We start from the raw sequence: 26,108 nt of genomic DNA, 5'->3' as shown, positions 1-26,108 counted from the left end.
TGTCCATGTTAAGTGAAGGTACCACTGAAATCCCTCCATAGACTTGCCCTGTCCATGTTAAGTGAAGGTACCTCTGAAATCCCTCCATAGACTTGCCCTGTCCATGTTAAGTGAAGGTATCAGCTGAAATCCCTCCATAGACTTGCCCTGTCCATGTTAAGTGAAGGTGTCTACTGAAATCCCTCCATAGACTTGCCCTGTCCATGTTAAGTGAAGGTATCACTGAAATCCCTCCATAGACTTGCCCTGTCCATGTTAAGTGAAGGTGTCACTGAAATCCCTCTATAGACTTGCCCTGTCCATGTTAAGTGAAGGTACCACTGAAATCCCTCCATAGACTTGCTCTGTCCATGTTAAGTGAAGGTATCACTGAAATCCCTCCATAGACTTGCCCTGTCCATGTTAAGTGAAGGTGTGTGTTCTGAAATCCCTCCATAGACTTGCCCTGTCCATGTTAAGTGAAGGTACCACTGAAATCCCTCCATAGACTTGCCCTGTCCATGTTAAGTGAAGGTATCACTGAAATCCCTCCATAGACTTGCCCTGTCCATGTTAAGTGAAGGTATCACTGAAATCCCTCCATAGACTTGCCCTGTCCATGTTAAGTGAAGGTGTGTGTTCTGAAATCCCTCCATAGACTTGCCCTGTCCATGTTAAGTGAAGGTATCACTGAAATCCCTCCATAGACTTGCCCTGTCCATGTTAAGTGAAGGTGTGTGTTCTGAAATCCCTCCATAGACTTGCCCTGTCCATGTTAAGTGAAGGTACCACTGAAATCCCTCCATAGACTTGCCCTGTCCATGTTAAGTGAAGGTACCACTGAAATCCCTCCATAGACTTGCCCTGTCCATGTTAAGTGAAGGTGTGTGTTCTGAAATCCCTCCATAGACTTGCCCTGTCCATGTTAAGTGAAGGTACCACTGAAATCCCTCCATAGACTTGCCCTGTCCATGTTAAGTGAAGGTGTGTGTTCTGAAATCCCTCCATAGACTTGCCCTGTCCATGTTAAGTGAAGGTGTGTGTTCTGAAATCCCTCTATAGACTTGCCCTGTCCATGTTAAGTGAAGGTGTGTGTTCTGAAATCCCTCCATAGACTTGCCCTGTCCATGTTAAGTGAAGGTACCACTGAAATCCCTCCATAGACTTGCCCTGTCCATGTTAAGTGAAGGTATCACTGAAATCCCTCCATAGACTTGCCCTGTACATGTTAAGTGAAGGTATGTGTTCTGAAATCCCTCCATAGACTTGCCCTGTCCATGTTAAGTGAAGGTGTGTGTTCTGAAATCCCTCCATAGACTTGCCCTGTCCATGTTAAGTGAAGGTACCACTGAAATCCCTCCATAGACTTGCCCCTGTCCATGTTAAGTGAAGGTATCACTGAAATCCCTCCATAGACTTGCCCTGTACATGTTAAGTGAAGGTATGTGTTCTGAAATCCCTCCATAGACTTACCCTGTCCATGTTAAGTGAAGGTGTGTGTTCTGAAATCCCTCCATAGACTTGCCCTGTCCATGTTAAGTGAAGGTATCACTGAAATCCCTCCATAGACTTGCCCTGTCCATGTTAAGTGAAGGTACCACTGAAATCCCTCCATAGACTTGCCCTGTCCATGTTAAGTGAAGGTATCACTGAAATCCCTCCATAGACTTGCCCTGTCCATGTTAAGTGAAGGTGTGTGTTCTGAAATCCCTCCATAGACTTGCCCTGTCCATGTTAAGTGAAGGTACCACTGAAATCCCTCCATAGACTTGCCCTGTCCATGTTAAGTGAAGGTATGTGTTCTGAAATCCCTCCATAGACTTGCCCTGTCCATGTTAAGTGAAGGTGTCATCTGAAATCCCTCCATAGACTTGCCCTGTCCATGTTAAGTGAAGGTATCACTGAAATCCCTCCATAGACTTGCCCTGTCCATGTTAAGTGAAGGTGTCTGTTCTGAAATCCCTCCATAGACTTGCCCTGTCCATGTTAAGTGAAGGTGTGTATTCTGAAATCCCTCCATAGACTTGCCCTGTCCATGTTAAGTGAAGGTATCACTGAAATCCCTCCATAGACTTGCCCTGTCCATGTTAAGTGAAGGTATCACTGAAATCCCTCCATAGACTTGCCCTGTCCATTTTAAGTGAAGGTGTGTGTTCTGAAATCCCTCCATAGACTTGCCCTGTCCATGTTAAGTGAAGGTATGTGTTCTGAAATCCCTCCATAGACTTGCCCTGTCCATGTTAAGTGAAGGTGTGTGTTCTGAAATCCCTCCATAGACTTGCCCTGTCCATGTTAAGTGAAGGTATCACTGAAATCCCTCCATAGACTTGCCCCTGTCCATGTTAAGTGAAGGTATCACTGAAATCCCTCCATAGACTTGCCCCTGTCCATGTTAAGTGAAGGTGTGTGTTCTGAAATCCCTCCATAGACTTGCCCTGTCCATGTTAAGTGAAGGTATGTGTTCTGAAATCCCTCCATAGACTTGCCCTGTCCATGTTAAGTGAAGGTGTGTGTTCTGAAATCCCTCCATAGACTTGCCCTGTCCATGTTAAGTGAAGGTGTGTGTTCTGAAATCCCTCCATAGACTTGCCCTGTCCATGTTAAGTGAAGGTGTGTGTTCTGAAATCCCTCCATAGACTTGCCCTGTCCATGTTAAGTGAAGGTGTGTGTTCTGAAATCCCTCCATAGACTTGCCCTGTCCATGTTAAGTGAAGGTATCACTGAAATCCCTCCATAGACTTGCCCCTGTCCATGTTAAGTGAAGGTATCACTGAAATCCCTCCATAGACTTGCCCTGTCCATGTTAAGTGAAGGTGTGTGTTCTGAAATCCCTCCATAGACTTGCCCTGTCCATGTTAAGTGAAGGTATCACTGAAATCCCTCCATAGACTTGCCCTGTCCATGTTAAGTGAAGGTATCACTGAAATCCCTCCATAGACTTGCCCCTGTCCATGTTAAGTGAAGGTGTGTTCTAACCTGTAACCAGGTAGCAGCACACTGCAGGATGGGGACCCTGCCCACAGCGATCGCCATGGAGACTAGCTTGCCTAGCAACGCCATGCGACTCTCGTCAGCCTGGTTACCTTGGCGACAGAAGGAGAAGTAAAACACAGATTCAATAAAACTTGAACACAGAAGGTACACACTGAAGACACACACACACACTGAAGACACACACACACACTGAAGACACACACACACTGAAGACACACACACACTGAAGACACACACACACACACTGAAGACACACACTGAAGACACACACACACCTTGTAGAGTGAACAGGGCAGAGAAGATGAGTTGTCTCACAGCGTCTCGACTCTGTTCCTGGAAACAGCTGCACATGATCTCCAACAGCTGCAGCTCCTGTAACGCACTCATCCTCTACACACATACAACCAAACAGTTATGAAACCATGGAGACAGGACATACAGGCAACCTAAAGAGTGTGTGGTATGAAACCATGGAGACAGGGCATAAAGGCAACCTAAAGAGTGTGTGGTATGAAACCATGGAGACAGGGCATAAAGGCAACCTAAAGAGTGTGTGGTATGAAACCATGGGGACAGGACATACAGGCAACCTAAAGAGTGTGTGGTATGAAACCATGGAGACAGGGCATAAAGGCAACCTAAAGAGTGTGTGGTATGAAACCATGGAGACAGGGCATAAAGGCAACCTAAAGAGTGTGTGGTATGAAACCATGGAGACAGGACATAAAGGCAACCTAAAGAGTGTGTGGTATGAAACCATGGAGACAGGGCATACAGGCAACCTAAAGAGTGTGTGGTATGAAACCATGGAGACAGGGCATAAAGGCAACCTAAAGAGTGTGTGGTATGAAACCATGGAGACAGGACATAAAGGCAACCTAAAGAGTGTGTGGTATGAAACCATGGAGACAGGACATACAGGCAACCTAAAGAGTGTGTGGTATGAAACCATGGAGACAGGGCATAAAGGCAACCTAAAGAGTGTGTGGTATGAAACCATGGAGACAGGGCATAAAGGCAACCTAAAGAGTGTGTGGTATGAAACCATGGAGACAGGGCATACAGGCAACCTAAAGAGTGTGTGGTATGAAACCATGGAGACAGGGCATAAAGGCAACCTAAAGAGTGTGTGGTATGAAACCATGGAGACAGGACATAAAGGCAACCTAAAGAGTGTGTGGTATGAAACCATGGAGACAGGGCATACAGGCAACCTAAAGAGTGTGTGGTATGAAACCATGGAGACAGGGCATAAAGGCAACCTAAAGAGTGTGTGGTATGAAACCATGGAGACAGGACATGAAGGCAACCTAAAGAGTGTGTGGTATGAAACCATGGAGACAGGGCATACAGGCAACCTAAAGAGTGTGTGGTATGAAACCATGGAGACAGGACATAAAGGCAACCTAAAGAGTGTGTGGTATGAAACCATGGAGACAGGGCATAAAGGCAACCTAAAGAGTGTGTGGTATGAAACCATGGAGACAGGGCATAAAGGCAACCTAAAGAGTGTGTGGTATGAAACCATGGAGACAGGGCATAAAGGCAACCTAAAGAGTGTGTGGTATGAAACCATGGAGACAGGGCATAAAGGCAACCTAAAGAGTGTGTGGTATGAAACCATGGAGACAGGGCATAAAGGCAACCTAAAGAGTGTGTGGTATGAAACCATGGAGACAGGGCATAAAGGCAACCTAAAGAGTGTGTGGTATGAAACCATGGAGACAGGACATACAGGCAACCTAAAGAGTGTGTGGTATGAAACCATGGAGACAGGGCATAAAGGCAACCTAAAGAGAGTGTGTGGTATGAAACCATGGAGACAGGGCATAAAGGCAACCTAAAGAGTGTGTGGTATGAAACCATGGAGACAGGGCATAAAGGCAACCTAAAGAGTGTGTGGTATGAAACCATGGGGACAGGACATACAGGCAACCTAAAGAGTGTGGTATGAAACCATGGAGACAGGGCATAAAGGCAACCTAAAGAGTGTGTGGTATGAAACCATGGAGACAGGGCATAAAGGCAACCTAAAGAGTGTGTGGTATGAAACCATGGAGACAGGGCATAAAGGTGGGACCCTGTGCAGTATAAACTCCTCCACCAGTTCCAGAGTGGGCGTGTCCACCGAGGGGGAGGGGCTATTCTGTACCTGCCCAGACAGGTAGATATCCAGATGGTACAGCACCTGAAACACACATTAATAAGCAATAACTAGGCTACCTCCAACTAACCAATAATCATTCCAACACAATAGCAGACTGGTAAATATCCAGACATGGTTGGAACCTCTTTAGCGGCACTCAGGGCATCACGACGCAGCAATGACTGACGCATATCACTCATCATCAGGTCCCTGAAAAAACACATCAGAACACACTGTTACACACACACAGTTAACGTTACACATCTAAACCCACACTCAACAGCATCTCTGCGAAACATGCCAGAATGATCAAACATAGCAAAGCCTAGCATTGATAAACTCGCTCTGGAACATGGCTTTAAAACTCCACTGGCTGAACCTGGCTAGCTACCTATCTACTGTATCTGACTGCCATCACTCAGGGGAGCTGGTGCAGTGAACCAGAATCTGGCCTTACAGGACAAGTTGAACATGGCGGTTCTTCTTAATGCCCAGGAAGCAGCCATTCAACTTCCCATTGACCAGCTTGTCAAGCTTAATACTGAAGATACGGTCGGTCGGTAAACAACTATAGTCATTAATGCCATCCCAAAAAGGTCTAAATAAAAAGGCAGTCCAACCAATATACAGACTCCTGATGTTGTGTCCCAAAACTACAGTACTCTCTGCCTAGCAAGCAAACCATGGAAGGAGGCTAACGGTACCTAGTTAGCTGCTTAACAAGCAAACCATGGAAGGAGGCTAACGGTACCTAGTTAGCTGCTTAACAAGCGAACCATGGAGGGAGGCTAACGGTACCTAGTTAGCTGCTTAACAAGCAAACCATGGAGGGAGGCTAACGGTACCTAGTTAGCTGCTTAACAAGCAAACCATGGAGGGAGGCTAACGGTACCTAGTTAGCTGCTTAACAAGCGAACCATGGAAGGAGGCTAACGGTACCTAGTTAGCTGCTTAACAAGCGAACCATGGAAGGAGGCTAACGGTACCTAGTTAGCTGCTTAACAAGCGAACCATGGAAGGTGGCTAACGATACCTAGTTAGCTGCTTAACAAGCGAACCATGGAAGGAGGCTAACGGTACCTAGTTAGCTGCTTAACAAGCGAACCATGGAAGGTGGCTAACGATACCTAGTTAGCTGCTTAACAAGCGAACCATGGAAGGAGGCTAACGGTACCTAGTTAGCTGCTTAACAAGCGAACCATGGAAGGAGGCTAACGGTAGCTGCTTAACAAGCAAACCATAGGAGGTTAACGTTAGCTAGCTAACTGCTTAACAATCAAACCATAGGAGGTTACTTTAGCTAGCTAGCTGCTTAACAAGCAAACCACAGGAGGTTACTTTAGCTAGCTAGCTGCTTAACAAGCAAACCATAGGAGGTTAACGTTAGCTAGCTGCTTAACAAGCAAACCATAGGAGGTTAACGTTAGCTAGCTAACTGCTTAACAATCAAACCATAGGAGGTTACTTTAGCTAGCTAGCTGCTTAACAAGCAAACCACAGGAGGTTACTTTAGCTAGCTAGCTGCTTAACAAGCAAACCATAGGAGGTTAACGTTAGCTAGCTGCTTAACAAGCAAACCATAGGAGGTTACTTAAGCTAGCTAGCTGCTTAACAAGCAAATCACGGAAAGAGGCTAGCTATGCTCGGTTTGTTTGTATCCCAGAAGCTAACTAACTAGCTAAGGTTGCTGTTGATTGCTATATTGCAACGTAGCAAGGGTATGTGTAACTACCCGAGTCACGCAGTTAATATATAAACGCTTTCTTACCTTGAAAGAGAGATATTTGAAAACAACAGAGTGCATGCGCCACTGTTTACACTTTCAACAACGGAAGCCCATGAAGTACAAGCAGCAAGCGGAGGAGAGCTGGACCCTGTCCCTAACCTAACCCTAACCCATCCAACCGATAAACCCCATGAGGAGAACTGGACACTGTCCCTAACCCATCCAACCGATAAACCCCATGAGGAGAACTGGACCCTGTCTGTCACAACGCGTTTGTTTCAGTTCTTCTTCTTTGATGGCATTTATCGTCATCCAACGTTTGTTTCTGTTAGTTGGTACTGAACCATAAAACACACCGAGTATGATGACAGAGTTCTACATTTAAATTACTTTACCTCTAGTGGAGACTAATATGCTGCTAGCTGCTTAACCAAACGGATATATGGGTTTATCTAAAATCAAATCAAATTTTATTGGTCCATACATATATTTAGCAGATGTTATTGCTGGTGTAGGGAAATACTTCTGTTCATAACTCCAACAGTGCAGTAGTATCTAACAATTCACAACAATACACACAAATAGTCTGAGGCCAGCGCTCTCCTCCTCTCTGTTCATCTCTTCTCATATGTGAGAGCATCCTCTGCTAGGAATCAGCTCTCAGTTGTGAGGAATAAGGAGAGGAGACAAGGAGAGGAATAAGGAGAGGAGACAAGGAGAGGAAGAAGGAGAGGATACAAGGAGGGGAATAAGGAAAGGAGACAATGAGAGGAAAAAGGAGAGGAATAAGGAGAGGAGAGAGGAGGGGAATAAGGAGAGGCGACAAGGAGGGGAATAAGGAGAGGAGACAATGAGAGGACGAAGGAGAGGAGAGAGGAGGGGAATAAGGAAAGGAGACAAGGAGAGGAAGAAGGAGAGGAGAGAGGAGGGGAATAAGGAAAGGAGACAAGGAGAGGAAGAAGGAGAGGGGACAAGCACATCAATAAGGAAAGGAGGCAAGTTCTCCCATGTTCAACCTTCCCAAGTTCTCCCATGTTCAACCTTCCCAAGTTCTCCCATGTTCAACCTTCCCAAGTTCTCCCATGTTCAACCTTCCCAAGTTCTCCCATGTTCAACCTTCCCAAGTTCTCCCATGTTCAACCTTCCCAAGTTCTCCCATGTTCAACCTTCCCAAGTTCTCCCATGTTCAACCTTCCCAAGTTCTCCCATGTTCAACCTTCCCAAGTTCTCCCATGTTCAACCTTCCCAAGTTCTCCCATGTTCAACCTTCCCAAGTTCTCCCATGTTCAACCTTCCCAAGTTCTCCCATGTTCAACCTTCCCAAGTTCTCCCATGTTCAACCTTCCCAAGTTCTCCCATGCCACACTGCTTCTCCGCACACTCCACTGGCTTCAAGTAGAAGCTCGCATCCACTACAAGACCATGGTGCTTACCTACGGAGCAGCAAGAGGAACTGCCCCTCCCTACCTTCAGGCTCTGCTCCAACCCTACACCCCAACCTGAGTCCCTACCTTCAGGCTCTGCTCCAACCCTACACCCCAACCTGAGTCCCTACCTTCAGGCTCTGCTCAAACCCTACACCCCAACCTGAGTCCCTACCTTCAGGCTCTGCTCAAACCCTACACCCCAACCTGAGTCCCTACCTTCAGGCTCTGCTCAAACCCTACACCCCAACCTAAGTCCCTACCTTCAGGCTCTGCTCAAATCCTACACCCCGACCTGAGTCTCTAACTTCAGGCTCTGCTCAAATCCTACACCACAACCTGAGTCCCTACCTTCAGGCTATGCTCCAACCCTACACCCCAACCTAAGTCCCTACCTTCAGGCTCTGCTCAAATCCTACACCCCGACCTGAGTCTCTAACTTCAGGCTCTGCTCAAATCCTACACCACAACCTGAGTCCCTACCTTCAGGCTCTGCTCAAATCCTACACCCCAACCCGAGCTCCCCGTTCTGCCACCTCTGGTCTCTTGGCCCTCCCACCCCTTTCCCTGAAGCTAGGACAGCAGAGTCCCTGCCCATCTTCCGAAAACATCTGAAACCCTACCTTTTCAAAGAGTATTGTCAAGTTCTGCGTGATTTCTGGCTGACCACAGCTCTGCCCAAACTTGAAAACGGCTTTATCCTTGATGAACGCAAAGGACAACTCAAAACTGTTCACTTTATGATTTTTTATTGTCATAAAGATGGAACAGAATAGGTTGATAACCTTCAAAACACACAAACAAAACCCATGGATTAGTTACAAATAACTCTCAATTCCACTTTCTCAAAAATAAGCATAAACTAATGTTACTGAATCCTCAACCTAACCAAACAATCATTTCATCATTTAGATTAACCTAGGATCATTGCAAGTTAATAATTAAATATCAATATCCTAATTAAACATTTAACAATACACATGATTATAGTAACGTTACTGTCAAGTTCTCACGTTCACATAATAAAGTCTTACTATTTAATTTAATTAATAATTGTATTGTATGTTACAACCAAACAAAAGGGCATATAGAAGCATGAATTCACAACACATTCTGTCCTACCAGTTGCGTCTTTGGATGATCAGGAGCCGTGGTCATTGGTATCTCTTCTCAGGAATGAGTGAGAGCCAATTAAGCTTTTACCAAACATTTCGATGCCATGCACATGCACTGCTTGTGGGTGCGCACGTTAATATGGTCCCCAGAGCACTTCCTGGTGGTTGGTTTCAACAGCTCCGGTTGCATGGTTGCCCCCCTGCAGGTTGGGAGTGCTTTGAGCACCCTGGGTGGATTTAGGCTTGAGTGCTCGGTATAGCTTGTAGTCAGGAATTGACACAACACCTCCCACTTGACCTCCTGGTTCTTCAACCCAAGGAGGTCACACAGAACTGTGATGTGTTGGATTCAGTTACTCTATTTTTGATCCTGTTGCTGCTGCTCTTCAACTGGAAGCAAGACAACTATCCGTCTGACATCCCTGTGAAGAACTGTTGCTGGTATCTTGATTGAATGTTTTTCCATCTTTTTAGTGGGCTTCTTGAGCTAGAAGGGAGGATACCCATGACGTGCAGGGCAAGATTGGTACTGCAGTTTTTTTCTTCATTAAAGATTTGGAATCTTCCTCCACAGAGCAAGAGTCCAGTGTTTTCCTCTTTGACCACAGCAAGCCTGCTGAGTGTGGTGTCTGGCCAGGTTACATCCTTTTGGGCTGCAAGGAAGAGATCCCTGAGTGCATCTTCACACTCCATGATGGTAAGTGTAGCTTTCTTGATTCTGGACTTGATCTCAAGAGCTGAAGGAATTTCCTTTTTCTTTGGCTTACTTGTGGTGGTGGTCTTGGCTAGCATTTCTTTCCACCTTGTGGCAGCTCTCCACACCCAGGCAATGACTCTTGTCAACCTGGTTAAACTGCTGAACTTGCTGATGTTAAGGATATTCCCCACTGAATAACCAGAAGGTGGTCTTTGGACTTGGATTTGTTGCCCTCTTCCATTAGGGCTGCTTTGCAGGTCTTCTACCTTTGTCAGAGGTTGGAGATATTGGTATACGTGGAGCATGTTGGATCTTTTTCCCCCACCTGCGCTCGGGTCAGTGCTGCTGTAAAACATTTCCTTTGGAGCTTGTTTATGCCTTCTTTGGCATCTGCAGCGACTTCTTTGGCTGACTTTGTCGGCCAATCCTCTGCAGGTCGTTTCAGAAACTCTGGGCCGTTCTGCCACACAGAGTTCTCTTTGAGGTCCTCTGGGGTTGCTCCTCTTGTCATGAGGTCAGCAATGTTTTGCTCACCTGGAATCCATCTCCAGTCCTCAACTGATGTGGACTTCTGGATCTCTCCCACTCTGTTTGCAAAAAGGTCTGGTACCCATAACTGTCCCTTTGGATTGCACCCAGCACAGTTTGACTATCTAACAGATGGATCCAACGTCCTACTTGCATCCGACTGTGCTTTTCAATGTATTTCCTGAGTCTTGCAGCGAACACAGCACCACAGACTTCAGCCTTCACTGGTTCTCCCCTTTTGGTCAAGTGGTGTAAGCTTGGCTTTGGACTCAACAAGACGGACCAGGATGCCTTGCTCGGTCTCCCACCTGAAGTATGCCACTGCTCCATAACTCTGGTCGCTCCCATCTGAGAATGTTATTCCCCAGGGTTCTCCAATCCTTTTGACTGGAGTCAGGCTTCTATGGAAGGTAATTTGGTTGAGGTGTCTGTATTCCTCAAACAGGCGGATTGCTTCTCCTCTAAGTTTCTCAGACAGAGGTGTGTCCCATGTGTCTCTTGTTAGAGCTTTGCCTCCAGTTTCTTGGAATGCTTTTCTGACTAAAATGGCTCCTTTCTGTTTGGCAGGTGTTGCAAGGCCTATTGGGTCATACAAACTAGCTACTTGGCTAAGCAGTTGCCTTCTGGTCAGTGGGTTTGGAGTTTTCATTCTCACTTCCTCTCCAACGAGATCTTGACTGATCCTCATCTTCTTTTGTCTCTTTGAGAAGTTTATCGAGGTCATGAGGTACAGTTTGTCTGATTCGACTAAATAACCAACTCCAAGGGCTCTGTTGTCTCCTTCTCTCACTTGGTTGGGGAGGATGAAGACTTCATCTGATGATGTTGGATGTTCTGATGTAGATGTTTGCCTCCCACTTTGGCCTGATCGGACCCACGGCTTGAGGAAGAATCCACCTGCCTTTAGGATTTCTTCGACTTTTTTGGTGGTTCCGTCTAGCTTTTCCAGGTCATTATGGGATGTCAGGATGTCATCTACGTAGGAATCCTCTTCAAGGACCCTCCGTTCCTCTTTCAGATGTGTGAACATGGGCAACTTTCGCTGTTTCTCTCATGGCTAGTTGTGCGATACACCCTGCTGGTCGATCGCCCATGTTGACCCTGGTGATGGCATATTCCTCAATGTCCCCATCATCACCGTCTCTCCAGAGGAATCTATGGAGGTGCATCTCCAGGTCTTCGAGCCACACAGAATTGTACATCTTTTTGATGTCGCCGAGAGCAGCATGGATTCCTCTCCTGAACCTTAGCAGTACCGCTCGAATAGGATTAAGTACATCAGGCCCTTTCAGAAGAAGGTCATTCATGCTGCTTCCTCTAAACCTCTGGCTGCTGTTCCATACCAGTCGGACAGGTGTAGTTATAGAGTGTGGGTTTGGTGCTATCAAGTGACTGACGTACCATACTGGACCTTTCCAGTCGGCAATGGTCTTTCTAGTGAGTTTCTTTGCTGCCTTCCTTTCCACCATCTCATGAACTTGAGTTGTGTATGCTGCACGCCAATCTGGTTCTCTCTTGAGTTGTTTCTCCGTCCTCAGAAACGTGGCTTCCACTGCGCTTCTGTTGTTGGGCAGGGAACTTGGATCTTCAATCCAAGGGTATTTTGTGTCCCAGTGAGGCTCCTGACTATGCACATCTGACTCCACGTAACTGAGACCTTGCCTGATTATCTCAAGCTCTCTTTCTTCACTAAGAGTCATGTCTTTGCCTCCTGGTTGACAGTTACCACAACGACATCCTCCACACATGGGTTCACAGGCCGCACCAATGCTGTCCCACTTCCACCAGTCCAAGACCTCTTTGCCAATCACAGTGGTTTTAGTTTCAGCTCTAGATTCTTGCATCTCAGCAATTTCTTGATACTTTGCTGCTGTGATTCTCATAGATCGTGCAAAATGAGTTTCAGAATTGTGCAGGGCCATGTCCACTACTTCACAGAGGTCTGGATGTGCTCCTCCAACGGTCTTTCCTAAAGGGCTCTCCCACAGGACAAGATCTCCTACTACCTTTACTCTCTGTGGAGCAAGTCTTCCTTCCCGGTGGCTTATGAGAAGCTCAACATGTTCTGGTCTGTGAAGGTCTTCCAGGTTGGTATCGGGGAAGAACTTCTTGAGATGTTGTGCTTTGATTGCTCTGTGAACTTTTGCAATCTCATCCAACCCATAACAGATCAGCTCATGAGCTTTCTCCGTGCCTCTTGGTGTCTTGACTCTCACCTTGAGTAAGTATCTTTTGGTCTTCACCTTCATGGCCATGCCTCCAACTCCATGGACGACTAGTGTGATCCTTTCACTTCGAAGCTTCAGTCTCCTGGCGGCTGTGTGAGTGATGTAGTTGGTGTCTGATGCTAAGTCAATGAGAGTTCCAATTTTCTGCCCTACGTTAGTAGTTACTTCGAGAAGCATAAGAATAACTGGTAATTCACGTGTGCTTGAGTCCATTACCCCAGGAAGGCTTCCTCCAGTGCAGTGTGATTTTGCCATGTTGGTGAAAGCATTCCTGAATTTTTCTGCCACGTCCGGGGTGAGCTCATGTATTAATCTCTCTTGCTCCTCTGTGAATGTTTGCCTCCTGGTGCTGGGTTTTTCCACTTTCACGTATTCTTTCCTCTTAGCCCCTCCTTTAAGGCAGAGAAAGAAATGGTGATCCGAGGAGCTTCCTCTTTTGCAGTCTCTGTTTCTGCAAAGGTAAGTGTCCGTACATTCCTCATCCTCTCCATGACATCTGAGGCATCTTCTGCATGCTCCCAGTCTTTCGACAGCATTCAGCTTCTCACTAGGCTTTAGTTCTTTGAACTGCTTACAAAAGAAAATCTTCTCACGGTGCTTTTCATCTCCACACACAACGCATCCTCCCTTTCTCGTGGACCTTGTGGAAGCATACCGTTTCTCCGGGTACGTAGCTTTCTTTTCAGGGTTTTCACTTACACCCAACTGGTCTAGTTTCTCCAGTATGTCCTCTTGTGTCTTTAAAAATCTTAGAAGGCTGTCAAGTGATTGTCAGGTGTGACCCCATTTCTTGGGTTGACCATGAATGTCAGCCAGTCCCTCTTCATGTTATCCGGCAGCTTGCTCTCTATGGATCTGATGACAAGGGGATTCTTTATGGCTCCACTGCTTTCGAGCTCCGTGAGGTCATTCAGGGCCTTTTCCACAGCTTGAATCAGGTCAATAACCTTCCTTGGTTGGTGTGACTTTAAAGGAGGGATCCTCTCCAGGTCCTCAATTATCTCCAAAGCAATGGTTGGCTTGTTTCCATACCGGTTTTGGAGTACTCTAAACATGTCTTCAGCACTGTTATATGATGACAGGCGCAGGTCTCTACATATTCTCTCGTCCACACTGTCAAGAAGTTGAAACTTCTTCACCTCCACTGAACCAGTCGGCTCTCCCTGCTTTTGCAGGCTCTCCCAGTCTTTCCTCCATCTGTGGAAATTCCTCCTAAGCCCAGTGAATTTAGGTAGACTGGTTGGTTTTATTCTCACCACTGGTTGTGGGACTGCTATTGGTTGAAGCTCTGTAGGTCTTCTGTCCTCTTCTGCAATTCTCTGTGCGATGAGGAATTCTGTTCTTTTGGCCTCGAGGTTACTGCCGAATATTCTCAGATCTTTTACTCTGCCTTTCAGATCTGCAGTCTCATCGTGTGGGACCCATTTTCCAGTCTTTCAGGCTTTCACTTGCATCATGGATTAGCTTCCTCGCTCTTTCCAGCTGTAGTTCATAGCCGTCCCTGTTAATAGCAGTGACGGGGGTTTCTTTGGCTCTGTCACAGGCTTTCTCCGCTTCTTGGATTGCAAAGTCTACCTCCTCTTTACCGTATCTTGGCCAGAGGTTGAATTGGACTGCCTCTAGGATTTCCTCCAATTTCATGTCGCACTCTTCAATCGTCCTTTCAAGATCAGCATGCTGGTCCTTGTCGAGCTTGACCTCTTCATCTCCCTTAGTTCCCGCTTCAGCCAGTAGGCCAGCCGCGTAGTCATCATTTGAATCACCGACACTTCTAGCCAGGGAACTGAGTTTGCTGAACTCCTCTTGTAGTTCATGCTTAATTATACCAGCTGCAGCTTTACTCAGGTAGTTCGCTTGTCTGGTGAAAGCAGATTTGGCTAAGGTCCGCTCTTGCTTCAGTTGCTTGACTGTTTTCCCAAAAGTTTCCTTGGCCATGGTGTAGAGTTTCACAGGCAACTCTTCCTTTGCGTCGACAGCTTGACTTCAGCCCTTTGATCCTCGTCCTCACTGCCACGCTGGTTATCAACTGTCAAGTTCTGCGTGATTTCTGGCTGACCACAGCTCTGCCCAAACTTGAAAACGGCTTTATCCTTGATGAACGCAAAGGACAACTCAAAACTGTTCACTTTATGATTTTTTATTGTCATAAAGATGGAACAGAATAGGTTGATAACCTTCAAAACACACAAACAAAACCCATGGATTAGTTACAAATAACTCTCAATTCCACTTTCTCAAAAATAAGCATAAACTAATGTTACTGAATCCTCAACCTAACCAAACAATCATTTCATCATTTAGATTAACCTAGGATCATTGCAAGTTAATAATTAAATATCAATATCCTAATTAAACATTTAACAATACACATGATTATAGTAACGTTACTGTCAAGTTCTACGTTCACATAATAAAGTCTTACTATTTAATTTAATTAATAATTGTATTGTATGTTACAACCAAACAAAAGGGCATATAGAAGCATGAATTCACAACACATTCTGTCCTACCAGTTGCGTCTTTGGATGATCAGGAGCCGTGGTCATTGGTATCTCTTCCTAGGAATGAGTGAGAGCCAAGTAAGCTTTTACCAAACATTTCGATGCCATGCACATGCACTGCTTGTGGGTGCGCACGTTAATATGGTCCCCAGAGCACTTCCTGGTGGTTGGTTTCAACAGCTCCGGTTGCATGGTTGCCCCCTGCAGGTTGGGAGTGCTTTGAGCACCCTGGGTGGATTTAGGCTTGAGTGCTCGGTATAGCTTGTAGTCAGGAATTGACACAACAAGTATCTTAAATAATCCCACAGTATCCCCCTTGCTCCTCCTCCTCATCCAGACCCTCCCCCCAAAAAAATAAAAATAAAAAATATATATTTTTAAAAACATGCCTTTCGTGAACTAACACTCACACTTGACTTTCTTCCCCCTTACTAGCTCTGACTTTGCTGATAACGTTGGATGCAGATGAACCCCATCAGAACAGAAACAAACGTTGGATGCTGATAAATGCCATCAAAGAAGAAGAACTGAAACAAACGCGTTGTGACAGACAGGGTCCAGTTCTCCTCATGGGGTTTATCGGATGGGTTAGGGTTAGGGACAGGGTCCAGTTCTCCTCATGGGGTTTATCGGATGGGTTAGGGTTAGGGACAGGGTCCAGTTCTCCTCATGGGGTTTATCGGATGGGTTAGGGTTAGGGACAGGGTCCAGTTCTCCTCATGGGGTTTATCGGATGGGTTAGGTTAGGGGCAGGGGTCCAGTTCTCCTCATGGGGTTTATCGGATGGGTTAGGGTTAGGGACAGGGTCCAGTTCTCCTCATGGGGTTTATCGGATGGGTTAGGGTTAGGGACAGGGTCCAGTTCTCCTCATGGGGTTTATCGGATGGGTTAGGGTTAGGGACAGGGTCCAGTTCTCCTCATGGGGTTTATCGGATGGGTTAGGTTAGGGACAGGGTCCAGTTCTCCTCATGGGGTTTTATCGGATGGGTTAGGGTTAGGGACAGGGTCCAGTTCTCCTCATGGGGTTTATCGGATGGGTTAGGGTTAGGGACAGGGTCCAGTTCTCCTCATGGGGTTTATCGGATGGGTTAGGGTTAGGGACAGGGTCCAGTTCTCCTCATGGGGTTTATCGGATGGGTTAGGGTTAGGGACAGGGTCCAGTTCTCCTCATGGGGTTTATCGGATGGGTTAGGGTTAGGGACAGGGTCCAGTTCTCCTCATGGGGTTTTATCGGATGGGTTAGGGTTAGGGACAGGGTCCAGTTCTCCTCATGGGGTTTATCGGATGGGTTAGGGTTAGGGACAGGGTCCAGTTCTCCTCATGGGGTTTATCGGTTGGATGGGTTAGGGTTAGGGACAGGGTCCAGTTCTCCTCATGGGGTTTATCGGATGGGTTAGGGTTAGGGGCAGGGTCAAGTTCTCCTCATGGGGTTTATCGGTTGGATGGGTTAGGGTTAGGGACAGGGTCCAGTTCTCCTCATGGGGTTTATCGGATGGGTTAGGGTTAGGGACAGGGTCCAGTTCTCCTCATGGGGTTTATCGGATGGGTTAGGGTTAGGGACAGGGTCCAGTTCTCCTCATGGGGGTTTATCGGATGGGTTAGGGTTAGGGACAGGGTCCAGTTCTCCTCATGGGGTTTATCGGATGGGTTAGGGTTAGGGACAGGGTCCAGTTCTCCTCATGGGGTTTATCGGATGGGTTAGGGTTAGGGACAGGGTCCAGTTCTCCTCATGGGGTTTATCGGATGGGTTAGGGTTAGGGACAGGGTCCAGTTCTCCTCATGGGGTTTATCGGTTGGATGGGTTAGGGTTAGGGACAGGGTCCAGTTCTCCTCATGGGGTTTATCGGATGGGTTAGGGTTAGGGACAGGGTCCAGTTCTCCTCATGGGGTTTATCGGATGTGTTAGGGTTAGGGACAGGGTCCAGTTCTCCTCATGGGGTTTATCGGATGGGTTAGGTTAGGGGCAGGGTCCAGTTCTCCTCATGGGGTTTATCGGTTGGATGGGTTAGGGTTAGGGACAGGGTCCAGTTCTCCTCATGGGGTTTATCGGTTGGATGGGTTAGGGTTAGAGACAGGGTCCAGTTCTCCTCATGGGGTTTTATCGGATGGGTTAGGGTTAGGGACAGGGTCCAGTTCTCCTCATGGGGTTTATCGGATGGGTTAGGGTTAGGGACAGGGTCCAGTTCTCCTCATGGGGTTTATCGGATGGGTTAGGGTTAGGGACAGGGTCCAGTTCTCCTCATGGGGTTTATCGGATGGGTTAGGGTTAGGGACAGGGTCCAGTTCTCCTCATGGGGTTTATCGGATGGGTTAGGGTTAGGGACAGGGTCCAGTTCTCCTCATGGGGTTTATCGGTATGGGTTAGGGTTGGGGACAGGGTCCAGTTCTCCTCATGGGGTTTATCGGATGGGTTAGGGTTAGGGACAGGGTCCAGTTCTCCTCATGGGGTTTATCGGTTGGATGGGTTAGGGTTAGGGACAGGGTCCAGTTCTCCTCATGGGGTTTATCGGATGGGTTAGGGTTAGGGACAGGGTCCAGTTCTCCTCATGGGGTTTATCGGATGGGTTAGGGTTAGGGACAGGGTCCAGTTCTCCTCATGGGGTTTATCGGATGGGTTAGGGTTAGGGACAGGGTCCAGTTCTCCTCATGGGGTTTATCGGATGGGTTAGGGTTAGGGGCAGGGTCCAGTTCTCCTCATGGGGTTTATCGGTTGGGTTAGGGTTAGGGACAGGGTCCAGTTCTCCTCATGGGGTTTATCGGATGGTTTAGGGTTAGGGACAGGGTCCAGTTCTCCTCATGGGGTTTATCGGATGGGTTAGGGTTAGGGACAGGGTCCAGTTCTCCTCATGGGGTTTATCGGATGGGTTAGGGTTAGGGACAGGGTCCAGTTCTCCTCATGGGGTTTATCGGATGGGTTAGGTTAGGGACAGGGTCCAGTTCTCCTCATGGGGTTTATTGGCATCCAACGTTTGTTTCTGTTCTGATAGCTATTTATTGAAGAAAAATTGACTTACTATGACTGTGATATGTGGTTGTCCCACCTAGCTACCTTCAGGCTGTTTCCAATTGGTTCATTCATCCCCCCTCCTCTCCCCTGTAACTATTTCCCAGGTCATTGCTGTAAATGAGAATGTGTTCTCACTCAACTTACCTGGTAAAATTAGGGTTAAATAAAAAGCTATCTTAAGATGAATGCATTAAGTGTAAGTGGCTCTGGATAAGAGCATCTGCTAAATGACTAACATGTAAATGTAACAGGGGGAGGAATACGGAAATTAGACAAGAAGAAGATTCTCCGGTACTTTTCTATACTTTTTAGCCAGTAGTTCTTAAAGTAGCGCCCACGAGCCAAAAGTGGTCCCCGAAAATTGCGTACGACATCACACATGTAGATATGTGCACCACTTCACTGCTCTCGCACTCTGGCTCTGCTGCGTGTGCATCTTGCTAGCTGTCACTCAAATGGCGAGGGGCTGAAGCTCATTGGCTAGAACTCAAATTGCTAGAGGGCTGGCAATTTTCCTATGTAGGGAAAATGGCGCAGCACAGCTTCCAGAAAAACAGTCGCTTTCAAACTAGGGATTTCATGGCTAATTGAGGTAAAACAGTAATTCTGCTACTAGATTATGCACGTATGAACTACACATTGAAACGTCCAGCCAAAAGAGGGAGGTTTAAATAATTCCCGCACATGTCTTTAAGATGCACCTGATGTGTATGAAACTGGTTTCTTAGGTCTGACAGCAGTGGAACTAGTATCCTAGGAACAGGGTTAGAAGTATCAGTGGAAGAAGGCCTGGGGGCGAGGCAGCTGCCCAGGGACTCCTTTCTCTCTCCTAGCGCCCAGGGACTCCTTTCTCTCTCCTAGCGCCCAGGGACTACTTTCTCTCTCCTGGGCTGTTGTTGTTTACAACTACTCAGTGGTGTGGTAAGGCTGCTGCCTAGGTTACCCTAACCCTGCTACCTGGATGATGAGCCTGAGAAAATACTAAATATATTAATAAAGTATTACTAACGTAAATATACCTACTAAATATATTAATAAAGTATTACTAACGTATATATACCTACTAAATATATTAATATATTAATAAAGTATTACTAATGTATATATACCTACTAAATATATTAATATTTTACATTTACATTTAAGTCATTTAGCAGACGCTCTTATCTAGAGCGACTTACAAATTGGTGCATTCAATTTATGATAGCCAGTGGGACAACCACCTTTTATTTTTTGTATGGGGGGAGGGGTAGAAGGATTACTGTTATACTATTCCAGGTATTCCTTAAAGAGGTAGGGTTTCAAGTGTCAATATATTAATAAAGTATTACTAATGTAAATAACTTACTAAATATATTAATATATTAATAAAGCATTACTAACGTAAATATATCTACTAAATATATAAATATATTAACAAAGTTATAAATTTTTCCACAGTGAACATAAATTAATATATAAATATGTGATATAATATAATCCTCATTAATCCGCAGAGGGGCAGCATCACCAGTCAGAGAGAGATAGAAGGGGGAGGGTGGAAAGAGAGGGAGGGAGAGAGAGAAGGGAGGGAGGGAGGGTGGAAAGAGAGGGAGGGAGAGAGAGAAGGGAGGGAGGGGATGGAGAGAGAGAGATAGAAGGGGGAGGGTGGAAAGAAGAGAGAGGGAGAGAGAGAAGCGGGAGGGGATGGAGAGAGAGAGATAGAAGGGGGAGGGTGGAAAGAAGAGAGAGGGAGAGAGAGAAGCGGGAGGGGATGGAGAGAGAGAGATAGAAGGGGGAGGGTGGAAAGAAGAGGGAGGGAGAGAGAGAAGGGGGAGGGGATGGAGAGAGAGAGATAGAAGGTGGTTGTAGAAAGAGAGGGAGGGAGGGTGGAAGGGAGGGAGGGAGGGTGGAAGGGAGGGAGGGCGGGAGGGTGCTGGATTCTAAGTGCTCTCGTGCAGCTCGGTTCTTTTCTGCTCTTTACTGTCCCGCTGCTGCCTACTGCCTCAGTCTACTGAAAACAGACAGAGACATCTAGACAGCTCTTCTACTGAAAGAGAGAGATAGAGACAGAGACAGAGATAGATAGAGAGAGAGAGAGAGAGAGAGAGAGAGAGAGAGAGAGAGAGACGGAGAGGGAGAGAGAGAGACGGAGACAGAGAGACGGAGAGAGACGGAGAGAGAGACGGAGAGAGAAGATGACCATCAACACGCTGACTAAAGGAGGAGCTCAGAGGGAGCAGCTGTATTGCCTCAGAAAGGTACCGTACCTATAAATAAATTGGTCATTTAGCAGACGCTCTTATCCAGAGCGACTTACAGGAGCAATTAGGGTTAAGTGCCTTGCTCAAGGGCACATCGACAGATTTTTCACCTAGTCGGCTTGGGGATTAGAACCAGCAACCTTTCGGTTACTGGTACAACGCTCTTAACCACTAAGCTACCTGCCGTACCTAGACTAACCCCTACACACTACCCCTACACCCTAACCCCTAACCCCTACACACTACCCCCTACTACCCCCTACACACTACCCCTACACCCTAACCCCTACACACTACCCCTACACCATAACCCCTAAACCTTACTACTAACCCTGAACACTGCCCCTAACCCCTACACCCTAAACCCTAACCCCTATCCCTTAAATCCTGTCCCTAACCCCTACTCCCTAACCCCTAACCCCTAACCCTAACCCCTAACCCCTATCCCTTAAATCCTGTCCCTAACCCCTACTCCCTAACCCTAACCCCTAACCCCTACTCCCCAACCCCTAACCCCTAACCCCTATCCCTTAAACCCCTATCCCTAACCCCTTACTCCCTAACCCCTACTCCCTAACCCTAACCCCCTAACCCCTACTCCCTAACCCCTACTCCCTGACCCTAAACCCTAAACCCTGTCCCTAACCCCTACTCCCTAACCCCTAACCCCTATCCCTTAAACCCTGTCCCTAACCCCTACTCCCTAACCCCTAACCCCTAATCCCTATCCTTAAACCCTGTCCCTAACCCCTACTCCCTAACCCCTAACCCTAACCCCTATCCCTTAAACCCTGTCCCTAACCCCTACTCCCTAACCCTACTCCCTAACCCTAACCCTAACCCCCTACTCCCTAACCCCTAACCCCTAATCCCTATCCCTTAAACCCTGTCCCTAACCCCTACTCCCTAACCCCTAACCCCTAACCCCTATCCCTTAAACCCTGTCCCTAACCCCTACTCCCTAACCCCTATACCCCTAACCCCCTATCCCTTAAACCCTGTCCCTAACCCCTACTCCCTAACCCCTACTCCCTAACCCCTACTCCCTAACCCTAACCCCTATCCCTTAAACCCTGTCCCTAACCCCTACTCCCTAACCCCTACTCCCTAACCCCTACTCCCTAACAGCTACTCCCTAACCCCTACTCCCTAACCCTAACCCCTAATCCCTATCCCTTAAACCCTGTCCCTAACCCCCTACTCCCCTAACCCCTACTCCCTAACCCTAACTCCCTACTCCCTAACCCTTAACCTATCCCTTAAACCCTGTCCCTAACCCCTACTCCCTAACCCATACTCCCTAACCCCCTAACCCCTAACCCTCTAACCCCCTATCCCTTAAACCCTGTCCCTAACCCCTACTCCCTAACCCCATACTCCCTAACCTCCTACTCCCTAACCCCCTAACCCCTATCCCTTAAACCCTGTCCCTAACCCCTACTCCCTAACCCCTACTCCCTAACCCCTACTCCCTAACCCCTAACCCCTATCCCTTAAACCCTGTCCCTAACCCCTCCTCCCTAACCCCTAACCCCTAACCCCTACTCCCTAACCCCTACTCCCCTAACCCCTAACCCCCTAACCCCTAACCCCTAACCCCTACTCCCTAACCCCTACTCCCTAACCCCTACTCCCTAACCCCTACTCCCTAACCCCTACTCCCTAACCCTAACCCCTAACCCCTACTCCCTATCCCTACTCCCTAACCCCTACTCCCTAACCCCTACTCCCTAACCCTAACCCCTAACCCCTATCCCTTAAACCCTGTCCCTAACCCCTACTCCCTAACCCTAACCCTAACCCCTACTCCCTAACCCCTACTCCCTAACCCCTACTCCCTAACCCTAACCCCTAACCCCTATCCCTTAAACCCTGTCCCTAACCCCTACTCCCTAACCCTACTCCCTAACCCCTACTCCCTAACCCCTACTCCCTAACCCTAACCCTTAAACCCTGTCCCTAACCCCTACTCCCTAACCCCTAACCCCTAACCCCTACTCCCTAACCCCTAACCCCTAACCCCTATCCCTTAAACCCTGTCCCTAACCCCTACTCCCTATCCCTACTCCCTAACCCTAACCCTTAAACCCTGTCCCTAACCCCTACTCCCTAACCCCTAACCCCTATCCCTTAAACACTGTCCCTAACCCCTATCCCTAACCCCTAACCCCTACTCCCTAACCCCTATCCCTTAAACCCTGTCCCTAACCCCTAACCCCTAACCCCTATCCCTAACCCTAACCCCTAAACCCTATCCCTTAAACCCTGTCCCTAACCCGTAACTACACTAAACTATAGTTTCTAAACTAATAGACTTATAATGGAATAATAGAGGTCACTAGTAGAGCTAGAGGTCACTAGTAGAGCTAGAGGTCACTAGTAGAGCTAGAGGTCACTAGTAGAGGAGCTAGAGGTCACTAGTAGAGCTAGAGGTCACTAGTAGAGCTAGAGGTCACTAGTAGAGGAGCTAGAGGTCACTAGTAGAGGAGCTAGAGGTCACTAGTAGAGCTAGAGGTCACTAGTAGAGCTAGAGGTCACTAGTAGAGCTAGAGGTCACTAGTAGAGGAGCTAGGGAGGTCACTAGTAGAGCTAGAGGTCACTAGTAGAGCTAGAGGTCACTAGTAGAGCTAGAGGTCACTAGTAGAGGAGCTAGAGGTCACTAGTAGAGCTAGAGGTCACTAGTAGAGCTAGAGGTCACTAGTAGAGCTAGAGGTCACTAGTAGAGCTAGAGGTCACTAGTAGAGGAGCTAGAGGTCACTAGTAGAGCTAGAGGTCACTAGTAGAGCTAGAGGTCACTAGTAGAGCTAGAGGTCACTAGTAGAGGAGCTAGAGGTCACTAGTAGAGCTAGAGGTCACTAGTAGAGCTAGAGATCACTAGTAGAGACTAGAGGTCACTAGTAGAGCTAGAGGTCACTAGTAGAGAGCTAGAGGTCACTAGTAGAGCTAGAGGTCACTAGTAGAGGAGCTAGAGGTCACTAGTAGAGCTAGAGGTCACTAGTAGAGCTAGAGGTCACTAGTAGAGCTAGAGGTCACTAGTAGAGCTAGAGGTCACTAGTAGAGGAGCTAGAGGTCACTAGTAGAGCTAGAGGTCACTAGTAGAGCTAGATGTCACTAGTAGAGCTAGAGGTCACTAGTAGAGGAGCTAGAGGTCACTAGTAGAGGAGCTAGAGGTCACTAGTAGAGGAGCTAGAGGTCACTAGTAGAGCTAGAGGTCACTAGTAGAGCTAGAGGTCACTAGTAGAGCTAGAGGTCACTAGTAGAGCTAGAGGTCACTAGTAGAGCTAGAGGTCACTAGTAGAGGAGCTAGAGGTCACTAGTAGAGGAGCTAGAGGTCACTAGTAGAGCTAGAGGTCACTAGTAGAGGAGCTAGAGGTCACTAGTAGAGGAGCTAGAGGTCACTAGTAGAGGAGCTAGAGGTCACTAGTAGAGCTAGAGGTCACTAGTAGAGCTAGGAGGTCACTAGTAGAGAGCTAGAGGTCACTAGTAGAGGAGCTAGAGGTCACTAGTAGAGCTAGAGGTCACTAGTAGAGGCTAGAGGTCACTAGTAGAGCTAGAGGTCACTAGTAGAGGAGCTAGAGGTCACTAGTAGAGCTAGAGGTCACTAGTAGAGCTAGAGGTCACTAGTAGAGCTAGAGGTCACTAGTAGAGGAGCTAGAGGTCACTAGTAGAGCTAGAGGTCACTAGTAGAGCTAGAGGTCACTAGTAGAGCTAGAGGTCACTAGTAGAGGAGCTAGAGGTCACTAGTAGAGGAGCTAGAGGTCACTAGTAGAGGAGCTAGAGGTCACTAGTAGAGCTAGAGGTCACTAGTAGAGAGCTAGAGGTCACTAGTAGAGCTAGAGGTCACTAGTAGAGGAGCTAGAGGTCACTAGTAGAGGAGCTAGAGGTCACTAGTAGAGGAGCTAGAGGTCACTAGTAGAGCTAGAGGTCACTAGTAGAGCTAGAGGTCACTAGTAGAGCTAGAGGTCACTAGTAGAGGAGCTAGAGGGTCACTAGTAGAGCTAGAGGTCACTAGTAGAGCTAGAGGTCACTAGTAGAGCTAGAGATCACTAGTAGAGGCTAGAGGTCACTAGTAGAGCTAGAGGTCACTAGTAGAGCTAGAGGTCACTAGTAGAGCTAGAGGTCACTAGTAGAGGAGCTAGAGGTCACTAGTAGAGGAGCTAGAGGTCACTAGTAGAGGCTAGAGGTCACTAGTAGAGCTAGAGGTCACTAGTAGAGCTAGAGGTCACTAGTAGAGGAGCTAGAGGTCACTAGTAGAGCTAGAGGTCACTAGTAGAGCTAGAGGTCACTAGTAGAGGAGCTAGAGGTCACTAGTAGAGCTAGAGGTCACTAGTAGAGCTAGAGGTCACTAGTAGAGGAGCTAGAGGTCACTAGTAGAGGAGCTAGAGGTCACTAGTAGAGCTAGAGGTCACTAGTAGAGGAGCTAGAGGTCACTAGTAGAGCTAGAGGTCACTAGTAGAGCTAGAGGTCACTAGTAGAGCTAGAGGTCACTAGTAGAGGAGCTAGAGGTCACTAGTAGAGGAGCTAGAGGTCACTAGTAGAGCTAGAGGTCACTAGTAGAGCTAGAGGTCACTAGTAGAGCTAGAGGTCACTAGTAGAGCTAGAGGTCACTAGTAGAGCTAGAGGTCACTAGTAGAGAGCTAGAGGTCACTAGTAGAGCTAGAGGTCACTAGTAGAGCTAGAGAGTCACTAGTAGAGCTAGAGGTCACTAGTAGAGGAGCTAGAGGTCACTAGTAGAGGAGCTAGAGGTCACTAGTAGAGGAGCTAGAGGTCACTAGTAGAGGCTAGAGGTCACTAGTAGAGCTAGAGGTCACTAGTGAGCTAGAGGTCATAGGAGCTAGAGGTCACTAGTAGAGCTAGAGGTCACTAGTAGAGGAGCTAGAGGTCACTAGTAGAGCTAGAGGTCACTAGTAGAGCTAGAGGTCACTAGTAGAGCTAGAGGTCACTAGTAGAGCTAGAGGTCACTAGTAGAGAGCTAGAGGTCACTAGTAGAGGAGCTAGAGGTCACTAGTAGAGCTAGAGGTCACTAGTAGAGCTAGAGGTCACTAGTAGAGCTAGAGGTCACTAGTAGAGGAGCTAGAGGTCACTAGTAGAGACTAGAGGTCACTAGTAGAGCTAGAGGTCACTAGTAGAGGAGCTAGAGGTCACTAGTAGAGAGCTAGAGGTCACTAGTAGAGGGCTAGAGGTCACTAGTAGAGCTAGAGGTCACTAGTAGAGCTAGAGGTCACTAGTAGAGGAGCTAGAGGTCACTAGTAGAGAGCTAGAGGTCACTAGTAGAGCTAGAGGTCACTAGTAGAGCTAGAGGTCACTAGTAGAGCTAGAGGTCACTAGTAGAGGAGCTAGAGGTCACTAGTAGAGGAGCTAGAGGTCACTAGTAGAGGAGCTAGAGGTCACTAGTAGAGAGCTAGAGGTCACTAGTAGAGCTAGAGGTCACTAGTAGAGGAGCTAGAGGTCACTAGTAGAGCTAGAGGTCACTAGTAGAGCTAGAGGTCACTAGTAGAGGCTAGAGGTCACTAGTAGAGC

The 26,108-nt window shown here is 47.4% G+C and overlaps 1 protein-coding gene across 1 annotated transcript; it reads right to left on the bottom strand.

Moving 5' to 3' along the window:
* Positions 1-2,955: 2,955 nt before the first annotated feature.
* LOC121561709 (uncharacterized protein C7orf26 homolog) lies at positions 2,956-7,065 on the bottom strand (the record flags this gene model as incomplete). The annotated part of the gene is made up of 5 exons (XM_041874229.2): positions 6,888-7,065; positions 5,263-5,329; positions 5,054-5,161; positions 3,249-3,363; positions 2,956-3,062 (listed from the first exon to the last, which is right to left on the bottom strand). Coding segments are annotated over exons 2-5 (390 nt in total), but the record flags the coding sequence as incomplete, so codon positions are not given.
* Positions 7,066-26,108: the final 19,043 nt, after the last annotated feature.

Source organism: Coregonus clupeaformis, unplaced genomic scaffold, assembly GCF_020615455.1.
Source record: "Coregonus clupeaformis isolate EN_2021a unplaced genomic scaffold, ASM2061545v1 scaf2255, whole genome shotgun sequence".
Classification (NCBI taxonomy): domain Eukaryota; kingdom Metazoa; phylum Chordata; class Actinopteri; order Salmoniformes; family Salmonidae; genus Coregonus; species Coregonus clupeaformis.
The sequence above is the reverse complement of the archived record's forward strand: the minus strand, read 5'-3'. Positions and strand labels throughout refer to the sequence as shown.